The following is a 24,966-nucleotide window of genomic DNA, read 5'->3' on the forward strand; positions in this document are numbered from 1 at the left end:
TATCATGTGATGGCAAACACTGTTGCCAATTAAATCAAGTTCTCTTGTGTTAGGCATGGCTTATTCAATGTACTTGGAGGTAGCTGGTGTCACATCATTATAAGGGTGACTGCCAATGTTAACTATACACTAAAAAATAGAAGTAACAGCCACCTGAGCCCTCAATCCAAAATGGTGTGCTTAAATCATGGTAGCTTATATCAGATGAAGATTATTGACTTTAGGGGGAGTAGATACGACCCTGCGTGTGTGCACGCTAGCGGTACACTCAAAGTAATACAAAATGTAATTTATGCATTTCCTACTCAAGGCAGAAAGTCATAAACCCATTGTTTAAGAAAATCTCTAGGTACATCCTTAGCAACGTATTTTGGAGGTAAGAGTGCTATGTAGAATTTACTTTCACGTTTGTTCACAAAAGAAAGAACTCGTAAGATCTAGTTCACTCATACAATAGTTAAGCACTGAAATGAGCAACAGAAAATAGTATTTAGAAAACTGAAGTTGTTTTTTCCATAATTGAAATTTAAGACATAAAACTACCGTATGTACAAGCCCACTCTTAGGAATTTCCTCAAGATAACTTATGTCCACAAAAAATGAGTATGATAATGTTCAAGAGGCCTTATCTAACAGCCAAAAACTGGAAGAGCTTAGAATCCTTTCAAAAGAAAAATGAATAAGTGATATGCTTATACAATGAAACAATAATCAGCAATTAAAAGAAATTACTGATAAACATAAGCTAGGTGAATTTCAAAAGTGTTATGTTGAGTGAAGAAAGTCTTATACAGAAGAACACAAACTTTGTATTTCCTTTTACATGAAGTTCTAGAAAAGACAAAACTAACCTATGGTGGAAAAGAATCAGAAGAATAATTGCCTCTAGCTGGGAAGGCACATGAGGGAACTTTCAAGACTGATGATGTCTTGATTGAGGACTTGGGTTACACAGGTGTACAAAGTTGTCAAAATTCATCAAATGGTACACTTAAGATCTGTGCCTTTCAATGCATGTACATTTTACCTTTAAAAACTGTACGGATCTCTCGTTAAAGATCTGCATGCTGAAATGTTTACAAAGTGAACTGATGTCTGTTGAAACAAAAAAATAAGACTAATGGATAGAGGGATGGATATATGAAGAATTATATGATGAAGCATAGAGAGTTAAAGGTTAATTGCAATATCTCAGTGACGGGGTCTGTGGGTGTTCACTGTATAATTCTTTCAATTTCTCTGTTTGAACATTTTCACAATAAAACATAGGAAAACTAGTAACAGAAAAAATTCACCACAGATGTTCCTTAACATGCACAATTTCTATTTGTCCAAGATGACATGGTTAATTAAAGGTAACAAAAACTTGATCTCATTTCTAACCCTTAAAGCCATTACCATTAATAATGTTATCAATCATGTATGCTTGTTCTTTATTACAGTTGAGCAAATATTTATTTTCTAAGATCTTTCTCATATTCTCATTCCTAACACAACTAAAGTGAGGCTACCTATATGAATTTACATTTAATCCAGCATTCCTCACACACATCTGCAATATGCTCATACAGTTCCTGAGCACGTATGTCATTTCACAACTCTGCCCTTTGCATATGCTATTCCTCAGCCAAGATGCCTTTCTTAGCCCTGACTGCCAGTAACCTCTTCCTTCTCACCTTTCAAAACCTTGCTTACAGGTAAGTTTCCCCAGAATCTCCAAGTCAAAGTTCAAAATGCACTATTCTTCATGTTTCCACATGATCCTATTATATAAATTTATAAATTAATAACTATGATTTAAACTGACGATATGCCAAGAATTATTATTTAATTTTCCAAACAATCCTAACATACATATTACTTCCACTTTAAAAGTTAAAAGAGTAAAGCTTAGATAGGTAAAGTAACTCGCCAAAGTAAATGCCCTACAATTCCAGATTTGTCTAAACAAGAGGCTCCAATCTGAACTATTTTCTCCTATTGACCTTTTCCTGAAGTTTCATTGAGATATAATTCACATATCACACAATTTAAGTGTACAATTAAATGGTTTTTAGTATATTCAGAGTTATGCAACCATTACCACAATCATTTTAACATTTAAACACAATTCTATAGCATAATCACCTACAAGCAATAATAATAAAGATTTCCAAGATATAAAATTATGCATATATAACTAAAATAAAAATACATATGCTCAAAAATGGAGAAAGTTCTCAATTCTTCAGCCTACTTATTATTAATTATTAATAAATACTAGTTTATAAATATAAATAATTTTTAATTATATAATAATTTAAATAATACATAATAGAGATATGAAATTAATCAATTTCCAAATTCTTTGCTGATTCAAATCATTTCTGAGGAAGCAAAATAATAATGATTCAGCTTTGGTCCACATAAAAAAAAGAAAATTCAGGGGCGCCTGGGCTGCGCAGTCGTTAAGCATCTGCCTTCGTCTCAGGGCGTGATCGAGCCCCATATCAGGCTCCTGGGATCGAGCCCCATATCAGGCTCCTCCGCTGGAAGCCTGCTTCTTCCTTTCCCACTCCCCCTGCTTGTGTTCCCTCTCTCCCTGGCTGTGTCTGTCAAATTAATAAATAAAATCTTTTAAAAAAAAAAAAGAAAATTCAAAGTCATAATGATCCAATTTAAAGAAAAAGAAATGGGCAGATTTCAGGATATTTTCCTCTACCTTACTAACTGTTTTCATTATCATAAGGTCTCCATGTCAAGTTTTCAATAAAGGTGATCTTTAAACTATCATATTTATCATGTATGTAAGTATAAATTTAAGCTAATAAAGCATGTCCTACAGTTAAAAAAAGTTGCAGGAATTTATCTTTACCATTACTCAAGAATGATCATGAAAGGACTAACATTTCACATTTCTCTAAAATGCTTTGGAAAACACAAAGAAAATGCAATGTACATTTGGCACAAATTTGAGATCCTATATGCCAAGCAATGTGCTAGGAAGATTTCTGGCTTTGTTCTCCAGGTACAGCTTAAGTTTCTATTTAACAGACTAAATGAAATCCTTGTTAATATTTAAGAAGCAAATAACTCTAAATTGTTAGTATCTGCCATCAACTTTAACAAAAAGCACTTCAAACTTTTTGGTATAAAGAATTTGTAAGACAGATATGTCTTTTAGTTTTAAAGCTAACTTTCCAAACTGTCAATTAAAAACCAACTATTAAAGTATAAAATTTTACATATTATAATTTTCTTTTTTTAAAGATTTAAACATTTATTTATTTTGGAGGGTGAGAGAGAGAGAAGGGGGGGAGGGTGGAGGGGAGGGAGAGAAGCAGACTCCCCGCTGAGCACAGAGCCCAACCCAGGGCTCAATCCCAAGACCCTGATCATGACCTGTGCAGAAATCAAGAGTTGGATGCTTAACCAACTGAGCCACCCAGGCTCCCATGTATTATAATTTTCTTTACAAACTCACTGACTTTAATGAATAACTAGTATCTGTGAGACACTATACTTAGAATATATATAAATTATTTATAACAATCCAATTAAGAACTATATATTATCATCCCCATTTTACAGATGACAAAGTAATTTTCCTAACATTCCACATACAGAAAGTGTAAACACTGCTGACTTTTTTTTAAATATGAACAAGGGAGACTTCTGTGAAAGTTTCTTTTTATTTAGTCAAAACAAAGAGCAACAATGTCTTCCAGATCACTAAGGCTCAGAAGTTCCATTTCAGAACCATATCGTTTCAAATATCATAAACTTTCACATAAATGCTATTTTATTTAACATGCAAATAGTTCACTAAAGAAGAAAAGAGCATTTTAAGCCTAGCACTTTACTCCCTAAGGATCTAATTGAAAAGCCAGACAAGCCCTTGAACTTTATCAAGATAAATCCCTGGCATCCACTAATCACCAGAGTGGATCTTCAAATTAGATAAGAGCAAGAACTTTGGCATGGGAATGAACACAAACACCTTGCCATCCACAAAGGCCCACAACCTAGCAGCCTTTCAGCAAGGTTCCACTCATGTAGCTGTTACTCTAAACTTTCCAGCTATTGCTTGGGAGTTGATAATTCTTAAGATATGAGGAGAGTTGTGATTTCTGACACAGCATTCCAGAGATAAATACATGATCAGAGGGATGCTTTTAAATTCCCAAAGATATTCCACTGGCCTAAGCCTGCATGAAAATAGTTTTTCAAAAGGTGTCTCTTGCTAAGAAAAAGAGGGAGGAAAAAACAGAGCACTTTGCTTGCCAACAGACAATACGTTAAGTGCATACCAGACATGTAAGTTCCAAATAACACCCTGAAAAACACTATCACAAAAATTTCCCTTTGTATTCTATTTCAATAAACCCCTTAATGTATTACTGAGGCATGGTTTCCCTAAATAAGTTCATAACTCACTCACTGAAGGTATCACTAAGGCACGGATTTAATTTCTACACATTCTTAAAAGAATAAATGTCCCAAATATTTCAAAAATTTGAAATATTTGGGACATTAATAAGGAAACTCTCTTTGACTAGATTAGGAAGATTATATTAAATTTAAAAATCTACCCTCACTTAAGTATTTGACTACTCAACTTAAGATTAATACAAATTTAAACAAATAATGAAAATTAAGAATATTTTAAAAACTAGTTATTTACACCTCTTTCCACCCTCAAAATACAGCCATTGCTATGAACAGTTTTAAACATACATTTTGAGGCATATCTGAACAGATTTATCTAATTTTTAAAAAGATCATAAATTTCAAACTATTTTGTACACTGCTTTTTCATTTAATAATATATCTACAATATCATTTTACATTAACAGTGTTCTGCTTTTCTCACTTTACTATATGTGTATATAGTAAGCTTGGAACCAATACTTCATAAATTGGCAACTATGTTTGCATAACACAGCCAAATGACAAGGTCTAGAATCAGTCATCCATGTTTCAAATCTTACTTCCACAATTTATTAGCATAAGAGCTTGACTACCTACTTAATTTCCCTGTGCCTCAGTTTTTTCATCTGTGAAGAATAAAAAATAGTATCTACCTTTGAACGTACTTACCTAAAAAATGCTTTTAGACTAGACTTTCACAGAGCAAAAGCTTGATAGTATTAGCTTAATTAAGAAATTTCTCCAGCAGAAAATATTTTATACTTGCGTGTCTTCTGATTTAATTTCTAGTAGTAATTAAGTTTACATATTTTAAATTTTAATTAATATTGCCAATTTTCACTCAAATAAATTGTATTAATATGCCCTCTCCACAATGTAAAAGTGTTTTTTCATGCCCTCAGTAACACTAGGTATCATCTTTTAAACCTCTGCTAATTTAATCAAATGAAATTATCTCGTGGTTATTAAAATTTTTATTTCCTTCATTATTAGTGATACAGACCGTCTTTACATTTGCATATTAACAGTATTTATCTTCTTATATATGAACTCTCTGTTCCCGTTATTTATTCATTTTTCTAGCAGATTAGTCATTTTATTTATTCGTTAACATCTTATACACAAACACACACACACACACACATACTTGGAATATAATCCTTTTATCTGCAATATGTATTCCAACTCTTTAGTGTCTATGCATACACACATACACACAACAGAAAGCAGCAATGGCTAAATGTCTTATTAGGTGGGAGAGCTAAGTTCACATTTATTGAGTGACTCCTTCATGCTAAGTGTTATAGATTAATATATCTTCAATATCATTTCCCATCAATACATACTGTTCTGCCTTTTTGGTCTTTTGTCTTTAGCTGTGTAGTATCACACAATTTAACGATAAGGAAGCTGAAGCTCAGTGGTATAACTAGTCCAAATTCACTAATAAGTTATAGAACCAGAACTCAAACTCAGTTTTGTCTGATTTCTAGAATCAATAATTTAACTCCTATGTTATAAAGCCTATTTAAAAAAGCAGCCACTATACCTGTAATGTCACAATATAAATATATCAATATGCTATTTACCTGGAATTTAGGCTGTGTCAATGTCATCACTCCAGCACACTGACCTCATCTTTAAAGAGAGGCAGAAGGAACAAGATGACAAGGGATGATGGCAAAAATACCCTCCACTAAAATTATATATTCCCTGCATTCTTTCAGAGCATCTTAAGCACTATAAACAATTTTTAACAGCTTGGATACCTAATGTTCCAACCCACAGCAAGCCTGAAGTAGAAAACTAGGAGATGAGAGGAAATAAAGAGAAGAGGAGACACAGAAATAACCGACAGAAGGAAATTATGATGAGGATATGTCAGAAGAAACAGAAGCCAACTCGAAGGAATCTCACTGGCCAAATCAGAGAGACAATCTGAGCATCAACATAAAGCATAACAATCACAATGGATTATAACCTCCTGAATAAAATAGGAAATCATTAAGCCATAAAACGAACTGAATTCATTTGATCAGGATGATAAAAGTCTCACCGTATCTCTTTACAAGAAGTACTTTAACAGTGGAGAAACCCAGAAAATATCGCTTTAATAAATAATCAGAATGAACATCAGCACTAATAAAATAAATAACCATGTGTGCCACCTGTTGGAATGCAATGAGAAGAAAAAGAGCCACTACTGCAATCTTTCTGACAAAAACGCATCAACTTGAATATAATCCTAAAGAAACATTAGACAAATCTGAGGGACATTCTACAAAACAGCTGGGCTATCATCTCCTAATGTCAAGATCATTAAATTCGAGGAAAGACTGAAGAACTGTTCTTCTAGATTAAAGGAGAATAAAGAGACACAACAAAATATAACACATAATTCTGAACTGGATCCTTCTACTATAAAGGGTATTATTAAGACAATTAATGAAACTTAAAAGGTGTTTGAAGATTAGAAGGTAGTATAATATCAGTATTAATTTCCTTATTTTGACTAATGTATTGTGGTTAAGTAGAAAATATACAATAAAATATTCAAAGGGGATGGACTATTGTGTCAACTTCCTTCAAATGACTCCAGAAAAACAAAAGTTCTTTTAACTGGCATATAAAGAAGATCTTTACCTTCTCTATTAAGTTAGAGCTTATACCCAGATAAAAATAATGATGTTTGAAAAAGAGTATGTTTAATAACTCAATACATACATGTCTTATAGATAGAAGTTCAGAACGTTTAATAACATATAAAAAAATTTTCAGGCACATTAGCAAAAGGTTTATTAGGCAGCAGAACCAATAAAATCAAGAACCTATAGTCTGCTTTCTCAAGCTGTCAAGCTCTAAACACCATGCTGAATTCTTGAGTCTAATGGAATCCACAGCTGCCCACTTTTATTTTTTCCCACAAAGTCTGGCTCCGTACTGGCAGCAAAGGAGTTAAAGGTAGCCATTTGTGAGTACAGGTGATTTCTAATTTTCTAGCAAACAAAATTATGTACCGTACAACTTGCAAATGAAATATTAAAATTAAATATTAAAATTATTTTTAAATCGTCTTATGGGTAGGATGAGAAATAAAATTTTAATACCTTGTTGTCTACCTACAAACTCTTTATACAACAAAATAGCCTTTTAATTTTTATAAACTAGATCAAAACATCCCTTTCTAATGCTGAAGCTACAAAATTTAATAGAGTTCAATTAAATTCCTGTTCATCCTCTAAATGTTTGTAATTCATAGATAGAAGCAGACCAAAACAAAAGACTATTAACAGTACCTATCAAAAGATCTGAACTGCACAGGTTGTTCAACAGATAGATCACTGAGAGCTCCAAGGCAGGCTGGTGGCAGAAGGGCAGGATCCACTGTGACTCCATCTGCTGGTATATTAACCAAGCTTCGAAGAATGTCCTTTACATTGACATTTTTTGAAACTGGAACTGATGACGCAGCCTTGTTCTCCAACTCATTTCCTCCATCATTTCTGGTTTCCTGAGATTTATTGACTTCTAAAGAAAGAGTGCACAGCGCCTCACTGATTGCATCTGGGCCTGCGCTGACACTTGGAGGTACTGCAGGAGGAGCTACATCCACACTGCTTCCTAAGCCAGCAGCTGTTTCTTCCCCAATGCCTGAGTCCCTCCTTCGAGTAGATGACATGCTTTCAGATTCTTCCACTGATGCTGGTGTTAACGGACGAAATGCTGATGGTGTATTTTCTACATCTTACCCAGAAACAGAAGAAAAGTAAGAAAAAAAAATTTAGAACCAATTTTTAAAGGGTACATTCAGTCGTAACAGCCATCTACTATTTTATTTACTTTTTTAAGTTTTTATTTTATTTTAATAAGTTTTTTATTTTAATTTCAGCTTGTTTACACACAGTGTTATATTAGTTTCAGGTGTACAATGAAGTGATTCAACACTTCCATACATCACCCACAAAACCCTGTGCTCATCACAGTAACTGTACTCCTTAATCCCCATCACCTAGTGAACACACCCTACCATCTACTATTTTAAATTATGAAATACACGGCATGTTCTAAAAGGCAAAAATAAATTACATAGTCTATATAATACACTGCATTAGTATACCTATAATCAAAATAGATGCTTTAATAAAATACTGAGAAAAATAAAAATAAATAACAAACTATCTGAGAAAAACGCATCAAACTGAATATAACATACTAATGAAGAGTAACACAAGGTTGAAAGCCAATGGCCTACAAGAAAAAACCCAAAATCCTTAGGATAAAATAAAGACTCTTCAATAATAGAAGTCTGCTAGAATGTAAACTTAACCAAGGCAGGGAATTTGTCTTCTTTAACACTTCACGTCCAGCACCTGTAACAATGCCTGGGCTCACAATAATGCCTGGTAAATAGTAGGTGGTCAGCAACTATTTATCAGATGACTATTCATTTCCAACTTTGTCTCCTGCTACTCTTGCCACCAAATTTTATACTTTACAACACCAAATTACTTGCAATCTGCTGAACATGAGACAATGTTTTGGGTTTCTGTGCCTTTATACAATATTGCTATTTCTTTGGACAGTAATTCTAAGATTTCTACCTCAAACAGTTTCTACTTTCTAAAAAATATGTTATCTCTACCATGTGCAAAAATAATTCGATAATCTTGAACATCTAGTTCAACAAGGAGCATCACCTATTTTCTCTTTTTGACTTTCATTCCCTCTAATCAAGCACTCACTGCATTCCAACAAAAATGCTCCATCTTGCTAAATCCAATGGTCACCAAAACTCTCCATCTTGCTAACTCCAATGGTCAGTTCTCAGTCCTAATAGCACTTGACACAGCAGCAGCAAAAGATCATCCCCTCCAAATTGGTAATACTTTTTTCACTTAGCTAATAGGACATCATACTCTTCTGGTTTTTCATCTATTACCTCACTGGTTGTTCCTTCTCAATTTCCTTCACTTCTTTTTCTCCCTGATTTCTTAGGTTGGAGGGACTTAGCACTTACCTTCCCTTTCAACATTTATTCCCTCAGTGATCTCATTCATTCTTAAACTTTTCAAATACTTTTAAAATCAACAACAGCAAAAATCAGACTTAAATAAGTGCCTACTCTACATCTTCTATGTCTAAAAGATATCTCAAACTCGATGTGTTGAAAACTGAATTTATCTTTCCCTGAAAAGGTTTCGCCTTCAGTCTATCCAACTGCACCTTATAGTCATTCTTGATGACGTTCCAACTTTCACATAACCACAACTAGTATTTAAATCCTGTTCTCCCTACCATCAAAATATATCCAGAATCTAACTACTGCTCACCAGCTCCACAGCTCCCGCCTTAGTCCATCCCAAAATCCATTCTTCCCTGAATTATTGCAATATCCTCCCAACTGGTTGTGTTAGACTGTTCCATTAATAATCCTGTTCGGCCCATGCCTCCTGGTATTCACCCCCCTGAATGTGGCTGGGCCTCACTTACTTTAACCAACAGAATGTGGCAGTGGGCCAGGTCTGTGCCCAATCTTTACAAAGGTCTGGCAGCTTGTGCATTTCTCAGAATCCCTGAACACCTCTGTAGGCAAGCTGGCTACCTTACTGCAGAGAACATGTACAGAGACTACGTGAAAAGATAGAGGCCCTCCAAACTAATGATGGAACACCAAGGAATTTCAGCTGAGACCAACTGTCAAGGCCCAAGACATTTAACACCAGCTGAACCACTTCAAGTCTGGCAGCCTCAACTCTTGGGGCCATCCTAGCTAGGCAGTAGACGTGTGAGTAGAAAAGCCACTTCAGACCCCAGCAAACATTGTTTAGAGCAGGGATGAATTATGCCCATTGTGCCCTGTCCAAACCAAATTCACAGAATCATGATAACAAGATTAAAACAGTTATGGTTTTAGCCACTGAGCTTCAAAGTAATATGTTACACAGCAGTATATAACTAAAACAGGTTTTTTTCCCTGGCTCTCTCGAGTGTATTCTCCATACAGAATCCCAACTGCTACTTTTAAAAACAAGTCAATCCTAACTCCTGTCTCAAAACCCTCAAATAATTCTCCATTTTCCTTAGAGTAAAAATCCATACTACATTTCTCCTGGTCATCCCTAGTATTTTTCTCTATTCAATTTTACCTTTTCTTAGCACTCACCACCTTCTAAAATACTATACAATTTACTTATTACCTGCACTTCTTTTCTATCTTCTCTCACTAGAATATAAGCTCCAAGAGGGCATTTTTTTTCCTCTTTTCTTCAAGTACCCAGTAGGTACTGAATGCATGTTTATTAAATAAATAAATCACCTCCACTGAGTGGTAGCTACTGCTACAACTAAAATAGTTGCTTCTCTAACTATACCTTTATAATCTGCAGCTACTTCTAGAATACTCCAGTTATTACAGTTTTCTTTTTAAAGATTTCATTTATTTATTCGACAGAGATAGAGAGCCAGCAAGAGAGGGAACACAAGCAGGGGGAGTGGGAGAGGAAGAAGCAGGCCCACAGCGGAGGAGCCTGATGTGGGGCTCGATCCCATAACGCTGGGATCACGCCCTGAGCCAAAGGCAGACGCTTAACTGCTGTGCCCCCCAGGCGCCCCCAGTTATTACAGTTTTTTGTTAACAAATCTGTCTCTTATAAAACATGATTTATTCTTCACAATAAATGCCAAAGCAAAAAAAAATGTTTAAAACTTTATGTGCAAAGGATAACATTTTCTCACTGATGTTTTAATTAAAGAAGAGATATCGTCTCCCAATTGCAACTACGTACATGATACTTAAAATAAATTGAAATATTTAGCTATTAATTTAAAAACGTACACTCTCACTTTATGCATACACCTATTTAAATTCCAGAATCAGTATTTTAACTATTAGGTAATGTTTTACTTAAACCTTGGACGCCAGATAACAAGATATGGAAACTTACCAGGAAGTGATAAATTCCCATGTTCACTACTAGTTTCCTTAAATGACTGGTTGCGCCTTTCATTTTGGGGTTCCAAAATGTCTCTATACTTTGAGACCATAAGAACAGAGATAAAGTACACAACTGCCAAGGCTAAAAACTGAGCTTGTTTGCTATCCTCCTGGGGAAAAATAAAAGTAGTTGATCATGCCACTACTAAATGAGATGTATCAATCTTATTTTATGTGATAACATTTAAATATAAAACATGGCCAAAATCTTTCAACATATGCAGAAAATAATAAATTCACCTTAGCAAAGATTAGGCAAAGACTTTTGAAAAAATGCCTGTCAATGAGAGGTTTTATGCTTGTGAAACATGGAAAGAGAGAATTTGGCTTGTTTTTGAAAATTAAGTAACTCAGTCTGAAGACATATATGGCCCAATATACTTCATAAAATTAATCAAGTAAGAAATTACCATTATATATGAATAATTATTTTTACTTCTAATCATAAGAATTAAAATATGTGTTAAAAATCACAATTTTCCTAAAAGACAAACATTCAAGAAAAAAAAAGTGAGGTAATCAGATACAGAACAGGATGCCAAAGGAATTCTCAAGAGTATTTTAAATAGTACAGACAACCAAGTGTCTAAGATTGAAAATATGGTGCCTGCCAGAAAGAAAAGGACAAACTAGATTGACCTCTACAAGAGACCAGGGCTTCATCTTAGCTCTACAGATCACCTACATATCTGTATACTGATGACCTCTTCATCTATTCAAATCTTCCATCTTCAAAGGGACCCTGAACAGATCACTATTCTGATAACTTTTCAAAATAATTTAAAGGAAAAACTCAAACTTGTCCATCAAATTCTGAAAACTAAAGGTACCTTGAGTAACAGATAAATTTAGGATAAGGAAAACAAAGAACACTGTTGCCTGGCAGATAAATAAATGGCAACCAAAGGTGCAAATGAAACTAAAGTTAATTAACCAGTGTCAAATGTGTTCGACACAATCAATTTCTGGGTGCACACGATATCGTGCTCTACCTGAACATTTCCACTTGATACAATTATTAGAAGTATTTATAATCTGACAAAAATCTATGGTACTCTTTAGGCTCATATGCAAGACCTTATTAGTCTTGATGGAAAAGTTATATGTACATTTTCCCTTTTTTATTAATCATTTCTTTTCTCTAGACACTCCTGTGAAGTTCTGCTGCCACACGATCCTGACACTATTATAAGAACTGTTGCTAATGATGGCAACATTAAAAATGTAGATAAATAACTTACCTGATCTTTTTTTTTTTTAAGATTTTATTTATTTATTTGAAAGAGAGAGAGCACGAGCAGGGGTAGGAGCAGAAGGAGAGGGACAAGCAGACTCTGCACTGACCGTGGAGCATGATGGCAGAGCTCCATGTCATGACCCTAAGATCATAACCTGAGCCAAAATCAAGAGTTGATTTCAGTTGATCAATCAGCTGACTGAGCCACCTAGGCATCCCCTGATTGTAACGTCTTAATCTATTACAAATCATCTATGCCTATCTACTTCTTAGCCCATTAATAAGTTCAGTATTTACTTATTACCGTATAAAATTTATAATGCAAGCCTGATTTCTGTCCAATAAGAAACATCCAAGGGATCCATATGTTTAAGTCCTAAATCGCCAAATAAATTTGTTTTCAATTGTAGCTGTCACTTACTGAATACTTACAATGGATCAGGCACTATACTATACTTCAAACACATTCATTAACCCCTTTGAACAAGATGAGGCCTAGAGAAATAATTTACCTAAAGACAGAAAGTAAGTGAGAAAGCAAACATGAACTCAGATTAGAGTGATTAAAAAGTTTAGCACTTAACCTCAGGGTAATAACTTTCTTTATACTGTCGATCTAAGGTCATTTCCTTTTTCATCAAAGTTTGCTTATGCTAAAAGAGCCTCCGGGACAGAGTCTGGGAAATACGGTCTTTTCTCTTTTCTAAAACTCCTACAAGGTGATTATAAAACTTTTTTAATTACAAAAAAAATTTTTTATTTATTACTTTCAGAAATTACATGTTAAACATAGGAGATATCTAATTCTTTATCCAAATAGCATGAAATAAAAAGTTGTTATCAAGTTCTAAAGAGCCAAATCATATAGAGCCAGGATGAGGAGTTTTTATTTCATTTTAAGTGCTACAGGAAGCCATTAGAGAATATTTAAAGCAAAAGAGTTATATTACCTATTATAGATTTTTAAAGATCACTATAAGAAAAACAAAACTATAGGGCAATGGACTCAAAGAAAAAAAAAGGGGGGAGAGAAAGCAGCAGCAGTATTTGGTCCCAAAATGAACCACAATCAGTGGGTTCTGGAAAAAAAAAAAAAAAGTAAATGGTTTCTTAACTAAAAGAATGATACAGCTACCAAAAAGCCAAAAAAAAAAAAAAAAGGGGGGGAGATTTAGGGAAGCAGTATACCTAATGGTTAAGATCAAAATTTCAAGAACCAGGTTCCCTAGATCCTTAACCCACTTCCACCTCTTAATACTTGTGTGATCTTAAGCAGATGATTTAATCCAATACTTCTATCTTTCTCATAGGATTATTGCATGAATTAAATGAAACAGAGCATCCAGTTGAATGCTTAAAATGCAATAACTATTAACGATAGCTAGTAACTAGATTACCTCAACTACTACTAACAAATTGTATATGAGTATAAAACTTAGTCAAGAACTCAAGAGAGGACTAAAACCCTACAAAAAGAGGAGGGAAAATTAAAAATTGAAGTTATAAAGTTTATTAAAAAAAACTTGCAGAACATCCAGTACTTAAGAGGCAGTAAGTATTCTAAAAACATTAACTAATGATAATATTACAAATGCTGATCAGTAGGATTACAAATAATTTTTATTTTCATCTTTAGACTCTTATACAATTTTACAATTTGTATGCAAAACTGTGCCATTACATCAAAATCAACTAAAACAACCATGTTTTTAAAAATTAAAACCATCACACACACCATTTCGTCATGTACCTTTGTATCATAATTCTGTTCCTTTAAGGGAAAAAGATCCGATATTCAGTAAAAATAATATGCCATTCAGAATTTGAACATTTCATTACTTTCAGAGTATAGATTCTGGAGTTTAAGACTGCTGGGTTGGAATCCCATCATTTACTAGCTCCGTTAGCTTGAATAAATTATTCAAGCTCTCTGTTCCTTAGATTCCTCATTTATACAATGGGAATTACAAAAGTATACAACTCAAGAAGTTGTTGGACTTAGGACATGTGAAGCACTTACAGTGCTTAATATGTAACTATATATTATTTTTAGTATTATTACTCTGATATATTAACTCCATTTATATAAATAATACTTTCCAATATTCTAAGATTCTAAAATCACTGTCAAAAGAATTGGTTACTAGCCCCTCTAATATCAACTACTGTTATATCACAAAGAGTTCTCACTCTCAATACTCTGACCTTAGAGGAAAGATGTATCAGCTAAGAGTCTATGAAAGAAATACTGTAACTTACTATATCTCTGAAGACAACTGCCCTAAGCCGATTAATATCCATGTCTTGTAGGAGCTTGTCAAAATCTCTTACTGGAGATATACCACCAGTTACAATGTCCACAGGACTCTATTTAAGACAAAAAATTTATATATACATTATGTAGACATTTAAAAAAATTAGCACAGTTTTCCAAATACCGGGGGGGGGGGGGGAAGTTATAATGCTGTTCTTCCCAGTTTACTTTTCCTACTTCCTTCTCTCTTCTTTTTTTGGGTACTGGAATAGAGGTGAGGGTTACAGAAGGGAGTCATAAAGGAAAAAACAAACTGCATGTTAACTTATGAAGTACATGAAATACAAATTGACATATTCAAAGGAAAAAGTATCAAAGACATAAGAAAAGTAAACATTTGGAAATGAAGACAAGATTAAGTATAAGCAAATCTTTACTGTAGATTTAAACGCAAATATTTGAATGTTATGTCCACAGACTAAAATAACTATTTCAGAACCTCTGTCAGATTTAACTTTTTGTTGAAATGAACAAATAAATTTAAGATCTTAATCATAAAGTAAAAGGCACTTTATTTAATTAATTATTCTGTATGCTTACCTTTGCTGCAGATTTCCCCATGGGAATCAGGCTGTGCATTGTTTTCTGGCCTTTGGCTTTATCTCCTCTAGCTTTCAGTTGTGAATGCTGTTGACACTCTAAACAATTCCTTACTGCCACTGCACACACTGTAATTTATTTTAAGAATAAGATTGGGCAAGAAAAGAAAAATTTTTTTTAAGATTTTGGAACGGATAAAAATCACCTACATAATATGATTTACATAAGCTTTTATCTGAAACAGATTACCTTCAGCAAATTCCTAAAATGTCCCTGGACTTTATCACCTAGTGTTTGTTTTCTGACTTTGTTAGCTACTCTGTTAGGGCCCCGTGCTAAGAGAAAATCATTTCAGGAATCTTAATCAACAGGCCAGTGTTTCATAGATCTCACCGAAGCTAAACTAGAATGATCTTAATTAAGGAAAAGATAGGGAAGAAAAGAACTGAAAGATAGAAAAGAACAGAAAGCAAATCACATTGCCATGAACTAGTCTAGGATAATAACCTGCCACCACCTTCATCAAAGCAAAATAGTTAAACTTAAAACTTGCATGTTTTTCTTACTATGTATCGTTATAGCATATTAATAGAGACTGACAGATGGTATAGCATTTATAGAAAATATTTACAGCATCTACATTTTACTGGATCTCATTAAAACCATTAAAAAGGTGGGGGACAGAAAAGAAAGAGGCTGTGATTAATATACAATCCAAAATAACCCCTCTAGTATTTTGCTAAATGAAACAAGTCAGACTGAGAAAGACAAATACCAAATAGTTCCACTCATAAGTGGAATCTAGAAAAAAAGAAAGAATAAACAAACGACAAGTACAGTCAGGCCTATAAATACAGGAAACAAACTGATGGATACCAGAGGGGAGGGTGGTAGGAGGTGGGCAAAATGGGTGAAGGGGAGAGAGAGATATAGGCCTCCAGTTATAGCATAAGTAAATCAAGGGAATAAAAAAGAGAACATAGGGAATACAGTCAATGATACCGCAACAGCAATATAACTGGACACAGCCTAATGTACAAACCTTTCAACTAAGTTGTATACCTGAAACTAATGTAAATTGTGTGTCAACCATACTCAAAATAAGAATTTTATCCAATAGAAGCCAGTGTATTTATAAGCCAAAGGCTCCCCGAATCTTTGTTCAAGATTTGATGTTTCAGTATATTACTACCAGATATTAACCTTTTTTGTTGTTTTTGACTGAACACTTTCATAAATACTGTACTCTTAAAATGGTGATCTTCTCTAAGCATAAATCTTATAGCATTCATGTTATATGTAATTATGAACTATTACAGAGTCTGTAATAGCACTGTTTGCTAACCACTGAAAGAGTTATATAAATCCCAGAATTCGGATGTAACATTTACAACAGCTTAAAGTAAGTAGTAAATTAAATGCATCACCTGTTCAAAAAAACAATTACCTCTCTATATGTCTCCCCAATCAGACAATTACTCTGGTTACTTAGAAATTAATTTTGAAGTTTAAATGATCAGTCAGGTAATGCAAAAGCGATTATGAATTGCTTGATATCATGTAAATCATCTTAATTTCCAATCAAATCATTAGCACTCAGGGTATTTGAACTGAACAAGAGTAGGAGAACAAATCAGGGACAAAATAGCAAACTTCTATGTGGACTCTAAGTACCACCAGACTGTCATAAGGCTAGCAGACAAAGAATTGAGACAGAGAAGTATTCAGAAAGTTGCAAGAGAACACCAAAAGTTAGAGAAAAGGAAGGAGTATAGTGAGGGAAGGAGGAAGAGAAAATATGGAATATAACTTTGTCAAATTTAAAATCAGGCCCAGAAAAATAACTTTTGTACTACTTTTGTCCCAGGTTGAATAAAATCAAGTTTGGGTATCACAAAGTTAAAAACTATGCCACATTCATCAGTCTCAGTAGTACAAGTTACTCTTATTGTTGTCATCCTGCCTTCTTATCTCCAACCTCAGAAAAGAACAAGAGGAGACCAGGGATCAAATATTTGGATTATACACCAAGCTTACCATACTCTATTAAAGAAATCTTGAATGAGTTGTTTTCTGAATCTCACTTGCATTTATAAGAAGACATGGTGCTGGGGTAGATTAAATCATGAAAACGAGGGAGATAGAGTTATTTCCCTAATTTCTAAATTTAATGCTTGAATATAGTGAAACACTGATAGTGTAGCCTTATACTTGTAATTCCAGAAATACACTCTTTATAGAAAAGTCACAAAGTTTTAAAAATGCCACATACAAAATTAATGGAGTGAAAAATATTTAAATTGTATTACTAACAGAAAATTTAAGGAAGTATTTATAACAGAAAGAAGAGGAACACAAGGTAAACTATATTCAATTCTAACTTTACCAATTATAGCTTTTGGATTTTAAATACGTTTCCTAATTTCTCTGATCTCAAATATCCTCATGAGTAAAAGAAAACAATTGCTGACTCACTGAAAATCTGCAATAACAAATGACAGTAGTCAATAAATGAGTAGCTTTTGGTTTTTTATACTCACCATTTGAATCTCTTAATTAAAATTTTAAAACAAACTTCTAAAAACTGTGACATCCAGTTCTTTAGAACATCCTACGTTTAAAAGTACTCTGAAAAGCATTTTGAGTAAAAATGATCATTGCACCAAAAAAAGTCTATCTGTTCATGTAATAGATATTTCTGCTAAAAATGGGAAAATCTTTCTAAATAATTAGATTTTCCACTTTTAATGTTATAATACATAAATGCTTTATTTCTGATCTATCTTCATGCGGCCATAGTTCCCAAAGGTTTTACTTGCATTTCTTCGTCCCCCTCTCCCTAGTTGCTTTTCTCCATTTAATAAGCAAATCCTTAACAAAGTCTCAGTATTTACAACTAGATACAAGAACTTTTCTGCATAGAGAAAAATTCTTCTGCCTCACCAAAGGAAGCCCTGATGACACTAAAACTTCTTTTCATGTATTTTAACTTTTACCTAAGCCAGAGCTGCTGCCAGGAGAAGAACGGAGATTTAATAATTTCAGGAACTGCTTCAACAAATTACCACACTTTATTTTGATAAAGGCTGTACTGGAATGATGCTAGTTTAGAACCCTGCCACTCAAGCGTGTTTTTAAGACAGCAGTTTCAACGTCACCTGGGATTTGTTAGACAATTATAGACCTCACCTCAGACCTATATAATTTAACTGCATTTTAACAAGATCCTCTGGTGATTCTTGTGTAGAAATCATCTTAAAATTTAAGAAGCACTATTTTTGAGCAAAGAAAGACCAGAGGAGGAGTGGTAATGGTGACCACAATCAACTTGGATTTTTTAAAACATGTCCTTCCCCTAGCCAACTTTGTAATTACTAATATAGCATAGAACATACATAATCTTCACTCTTTGGAGATTAAAAAAAAGCATATGACAAATTGTCTAGCACACATTTTTCCACTAACAGATGAAATATAATTTTCAATCTAGTATGTCAAGATTACTGAAAAATCTTCAAGTAAATTCCTAACGGGTTTTAACATCTCACCTAGTCGAAGACACTGTCGCAAAATTCCACCAGAAGACATACTTTTTTCAGCTTCAATTTCAGTAAAGCCAAGAGAACTTGCAAATATAAGCACATCCACAAGGCTGATTAGCCTCTGCAAAAATGTTACAGAGGCTTCTATTGAAAGGCCTTGAGTAGGTTCAATATTCTCCAGCTCGTGCTGTAAGGAACAAAATTTGACATTTACATCTATATTGTCATCAACATCTAGTTTTCTTAGATGCATTTCCCAAATTTCTAAGTTTTATAAAAAGCCAGGCTTTCAGATATCTAGTTCAACAGAATGACTTCCTTTTTCATCTAAAAAGAAGGCAATGGTAATGTACAGGTGAACCACCATCAGCCATATTCACTAGCTGACTCATCCCTAAGAAATCGACATACTTTTTAGTCCTTTTATTCCTGGAACAGGTAACAGTAAGAGATCCAGTTGCTTTTTTGGCTTAGAACGCCTATGATACGTAACCACCACATTCAACTCTTAACGAAGATTCATAACAATCATGTTTTCACACCAATTTTATATAATAGTTAAGTCCTTACTGTAGCCGATGTAGCCGCTGAAAGCAATGGCAGTATACCCCCACAAGCCATGACCATATTGTCCATCACTTGAGAGATGAGATGAATTGTGTTGTGTACAAAGATGACGTTATCACTGCTATTCACGAAGTCCATAACTGTCTTTGTTGAATGGCTGGCCAAAGATAAATGATGTTTACTGACAAAGCTAAAGAAAAGAAATCAGTTTGCCTACTTGAGGGGAGGGAGGATAAGAAGGTGCTTTCACTTCATCTTGAAAGCTGAGGTAATGATAGTGATACAGCAGGCAAGTTGAGGATGTACTTCCTTCAGAAGATGTAGACCATTCCATATCAGGAGATACTATCCATGCCCCTTTTTAGTGCTGAAACATATAACACTATTCATCTTGTATACCAAAAATTGAATTATTCTTAACTGGGAACAAAACTGAGAAGTCGTGTAGCAAAAGTTAAGAGGTAGATGGCGTTAAATGTGCTATTAAAAATGAACTTTCTATTAACATTTTCTTAGATAATCCCATAAAACGTTTTCAAACAGTGTTAAGTGTAGTATACAAATAACAATAACCAATTAGGCGTTTTAAATCATAAATCATACAATAGATAATCTGAACTATACAGAGGTTTTATATCAAAACTACATTGGAGAACTGGATGCTCTATTTAAAGTCCATTTTTTTTTTAGTACTCCTAGTAATAAACCACTTTAGTAGATCTACCTTTAGGTGAATTAGATGCTATAAAATATGCTACAGGAAATCTGCAGCAAATTTTTTTAAAAATCTCTGATTTTAAAGTTCTTGTACTTCAGACAGGGTAGCTTATTTTTATAATGGAGAATAAAAGTAAATTCAATAAACTATACCAAAGAAATAATTTATATTTTACTTTTTAACCAAATGTCTGAAATTAATTGCAAAATGATAACTATATAAACTTCTTTGAAAACAAAGACCAGGGGTTCCCTGGGTGGCTTAGTCGGTTAAGAGTCTCACTCTTGATTTCAGCTCAGGTCATGATCTCAGCGTTGTGAGATCAAGCCCCACGTTGGGTTCCGCACTGGGCATGAAGTCTGCCTAAGATTCTCTCTCACCCTCTCTAAAAAGCCAAAACCAAAAAACAAACAAACAAACAAAAATAAACTTTATACACATCTTCTGTAACAAACATATGGACAAACCTTCTCCACATCTGTATATCTGTTTCTATTGAAAATAATAGATCAGTGAGCAAACGCTGATGCATTTGAGACCATTTGAACTCAGGAATACGAAACAGAGCAGATCTGGAATCCCTCCTTTGTCCATTAACTCCATCTGGTGCTGTTCCTTGACCTGGTTCCTCCTGCCGCCTTGACATCTAATACAGTAAATTTAAAAGAGTAGTAAAATAAATTCAAAGAATGCATTAATAATATAATAGCTTCAGTGCAATTCATCTAACAAATGATATTTTAAAATACTAAGGAACCAAATTAGAGAAAAATTATCAATGAGTAATAACATTAAAACTTTTAACACATTTAGAGCGAAGTTATAAAAAATGCTAAACTACCATAATTCAACAGTAATTAGCTTGCAACCATGTTAGTATTATTGCCAGCAAATGTAGCATTTTTTAAAAGAAATGATTCTTAGATTTGAATATTAGCATGAAAGAAGGCAGTACTGGATTATAAATTGGTTAGAATTAAAAACAAACATAAAGATAACAGAACTAAGAACCAACAAAATGGTTGGCTGAACAGAAAGGGAAATGACAACATGCAATCAACCACTGTCTCCTGAATCACTCTGAGATACTAGTAAAGGAGAAAGAAGTACCTTTAGATCTCAGAAAGGCTCCTCCCCTCTTACAAAGCAAACAGACCTCATGGTCTGTTTCCTCATGGAAGGAATCTTAAACTACATACTTTATATATAAAATTATACACTGGCAGGTGGTTCTGCAGGAAGACAGTCCTAGATTTTGTTGGAGAATTAAGGTACTAACTATGACTGGGTTATCAAATAAAGGGTAAAGGCAAGTATTTCCAATATTTGCTTTATAAACTGGAATTATTACAATCCTATAACTTGAAAGTAGTAACGTTTGGTGATGCTTTGGTAATAAAAACTGCCATTTAATGAACTCACACTAAAATCTTGCACTAAAGATAACAAATGTAATCTTTACATTCATTGTATTTATATAATTGCAAATAGGGTATGAACAAACTCCAAAATAAAATATAACTATATACACTTGCACTATTTTAATTCAATGCAAATACACTTCAAGAAGATAATAAATATAATCACCTCGGGCACAGGTTGATGAGGATGACATGCTTCCATGTTTGTACTGGCCTTCAATTCCAATCTCTCAGTATCTGTAGCAACACTGGAAACATCTAATTTAGCAATCCTCTGCTCAGAAGTAGTAGGAGACTCAAAGACAGGAGAATCACCAATTAATTTGGTTTCTCTTGCAAAGTTAGTTGTTTTCTTCCCTTCCTCTAGCATCTCACCAACGTCTGATTGTACAGGTGTCTGGGAAACAGTAGTATCTGGTGAGGTAGCTGAAGACCCTGATGCTGTCATAGTCAAGATTCCAGAATCTTTGGAATCTTGAGTTTCACCATCAGTTTGCTTCTTACTTAGAGATTCTTGGTCTTGAAATATTAATTTGTTGTCATTACTAAGCATGTCCAGTCTTTCACTGGCTTCAGATGCAGCTGGAGACAAACTATCTGCTTGGAGCTCTGTGGATAGACTGGCTTCCTCAGTAGGACTACTTTCTACCTTCAGTTCTACGTAATCATCATCATCTTCCTCTACTATAGACTTATCCAATAATTCTGGCACCTCTGAGGCATCCTCTTCTGAAGGAGAACTTATAGAAGCAGTTACTTCACTAACAGTCATTATATCTTTGCCACTTGTTTTAAAAGAATTAGAGGAAACAGTCTCAGCTTCTATCATATCAGAGGATACTTCTAAATCACCTGTATTAACTATTTCATTTATCAGTGTGTCTTCTACCGGGACTTCATATAGTAACTCTTGACTTTCTTGACCAGTTTTCCTTTCTTCATTAGATGCGTTAGGAGTCTGCAGTTCAACGTTGGAAGCGGAGTCTACTGAAATTGTCTTCTTAACAGTTGACTTTTCATCACTATTTCTGGTGATATGAGGAGACACAGGACAAGGCTTCACATCTGATTGCTGGGATGATACTGAAACATTAACATCCCTGATAATGGCAGAGACTGCTTCAACTGGACTTGAACATTGTCCTATTTCTTCATCAACTTTTCCCTGGTGTTCTCTAAACATATTCGCAAGATTTTCTTTGTGTATTTCAAAAGTGACCTAGATGAAAAACATAAGATCAGTCAAAATATGAAAAAAAAGAAAGAAAGGGGTATACAGAACATAAAAAAAAATATTTAACAATTTTTCAAATAAATGTTTTATATAATGCAATAAGGTAATTTTCTTAGAATATCCTTATCTTATAAAATAAAAAGTAAGTCAATCACAAAAACACAAAATAAAAAAAAATGATAGCTAGACTTAATGCTGACAGGTAGCACGGCATTAAACCACAATAAGAACATTCTTAGTCTATTCTTAGACATGTATATGAAAAGAATATACTACCCTACAATATCGATATATACTGCATATATATACCATGTATATACTATACTGAATATACTGACCTCTTTAACTTGTACCAGCAACTAAATATATATATATATACCATTGTGAAGGGCTTTGTGCCCTAAATAGTACATTGTTTCAATTGCAATGAAAACCCATTTCCCCATGATTCATCCCCAACAGAGAAAAAAAAATCAATTAATTATGCCCACTATTACAGCAGCTCTCCATATATTTATTAAGGTAGTAAAACATTTTCTTACTAAGCTAATACAAATTCTTTCAGCAATGAAAAAAGAATACAACCATTCCCCAAAGGTCGACCACAATTTTCAAAGTCTACACTGGTCAAAATAATTTGCAAGTTCCAGGTCATCCATCCATCCATCCATTCATTCCACTTCCATGTGAATGACTACTATGTAACTGGCACTGTAAACATCCCCATATCATGGTTAGCCTTGTACCCATTTACCTTGATAATTTTCTTATCAAAGTTTATTATAGCTACCATTATGTGATTGCCACTGGTATTATAATAGGAAACACCCCCCCAAAAAGAAGTGTAATACATGCAGAAAGTATAGGCATAATTAAGCTTACCAATGCTACAACTATCTGTCCCTATAATCTACACTACTATAATATACACAGCAAACTGAACCTTTACAACAAACCTTTACTGAGCCCTAGTATGGGAGGATGGTAGTAAATGACAACAAAAGATGATTTTTTGTGCACAAAGATCCATAGACCTTTTTGAATCGTAGGCATGTATACACATGGGTAAAAGGCAAACAAACATATAAATAATGCATTATGCACATATTTTTATAGCAATTTACTAGCCTTTACTCAGGATATATACAGTATGCTTGCGCCATAATGGAATACAGTTCAAAATAGAAATGTTTAGGAAATAAACATTTTCCTAATTCTAAATATTTGGGAAACTTTTTTGAATATTTCAAAATGAAATGCATATATTTCACACCATAGAGTAAAACAGCACAGTAAACATTAACAAAATACCAATTTCTTTTATAACCAGAAAGCAAACATTTTCCTGAACTAAGTTTCTGTTGTTATTGTTGTTGTTGTTGTTGTTTTTAAGTAGGCTCTACACCCAACATGGGCTTGAACTCACGACCCTGAGACTGTCTCATGCTCTACCAACTCAGTAAGACAGGTTCCCTGACCTAAGTTATTTCAATTGACCAATTCCTCTTCATTTATTCAGCAAAATTTACTGAACATCCAAAGCATTCCAGGCACTGTGTGATGAACAATACAATGTCCCTGCCTTCATAGAACTTACATTCTAATGAAAGAAACCGACAACATAAAAATACAAAAATATAAGATAACGTTAAGTAATAGAGCTTTGAAGGGGAAAAAAGAGAGTAACTGAAGATGACAGGCTAGGTGGGAGGGTGAGTTTAACTACAGTAACTGGGGAAGATCTCTAAGGATATTACATTGAACAGAGGTAAGAATAAAGTGAGAGAACAAGTTACACGAATATCAAAAGGAAAAGAGCTTCAGGAAGGAGGAAAAATGAATGCAAAGTCCCTGGTCGCCAAAATGAGCTTGGTATGTTTGAGGAACAATAAGTTGAAAGAGAACTGTAGATGATAAGGTTACAGAAGTAGGCATTGGCTAGATCATACTTACAGAGAATTATAGACTGTATTAAAGACTTTGAATTTT

The 24,966-nt window shown here is 33.9% G+C and overlaps 1 protein-coding gene across 4 annotated transcripts in view; it reads right to left on the reverse strand.

Moving 5' to 3' along the window:
- The window catches only part of LRBA (LPS responsive beige-like anchor protein), a 791,030-nt gene that overhangs the window by 525,362 nt on the left and 240,702 nt on the right, over positions 1-24,966 (reverse strand). For all 4 annotated transcript variants that reach the window (XM_087866503.1, XM_045798851.2, XM_045798849.2 and 1 more), the window contains 8 exons: positions 21,910-22,962; positions 20,790-20,968; positions 19,608-19,761; positions 19,044-19,224; positions 15,496-15,623; positions 14,901-15,008; positions 11,355-11,514; positions 7,707-8,154 (listed from right to left, as the gene is read on the reverse strand). In XM_087866503.1, the coding sequence (XP_087722629.1) occupies positions 7,707-8,154; positions 11,355-11,514; positions 14,901-15,008; positions 15,496-15,623; positions 19,044-19,224; positions 19,608-19,761; positions 20,790-20,968; positions 21,910-22,962 (2,411 nt within the window). The remainder of the gene's footprint in view (positions 1-7,706; positions 8,155-11,354; positions 11,515-14,900; positions 15,009-15,495; positions 15,624-19,043; positions 19,225-19,607; positions 19,762-20,789; positions 20,969-21,909; positions 22,963-24,966) is intronic.

The sequence above is a fragment of the Ursus americanus genome, chromosome 13 (genome assembly GCF_024610735.1).
Source record: "Ursus americanus isolate L20-20 chromosome 13, mUrsAme1.1.p, whole genome shotgun sequence".
Taxonomy (NCBI): domain Eukaryota; kingdom Metazoa; phylum Chordata; class Mammalia; order Carnivora; family Ursidae; genus Ursus; species Ursus americanus.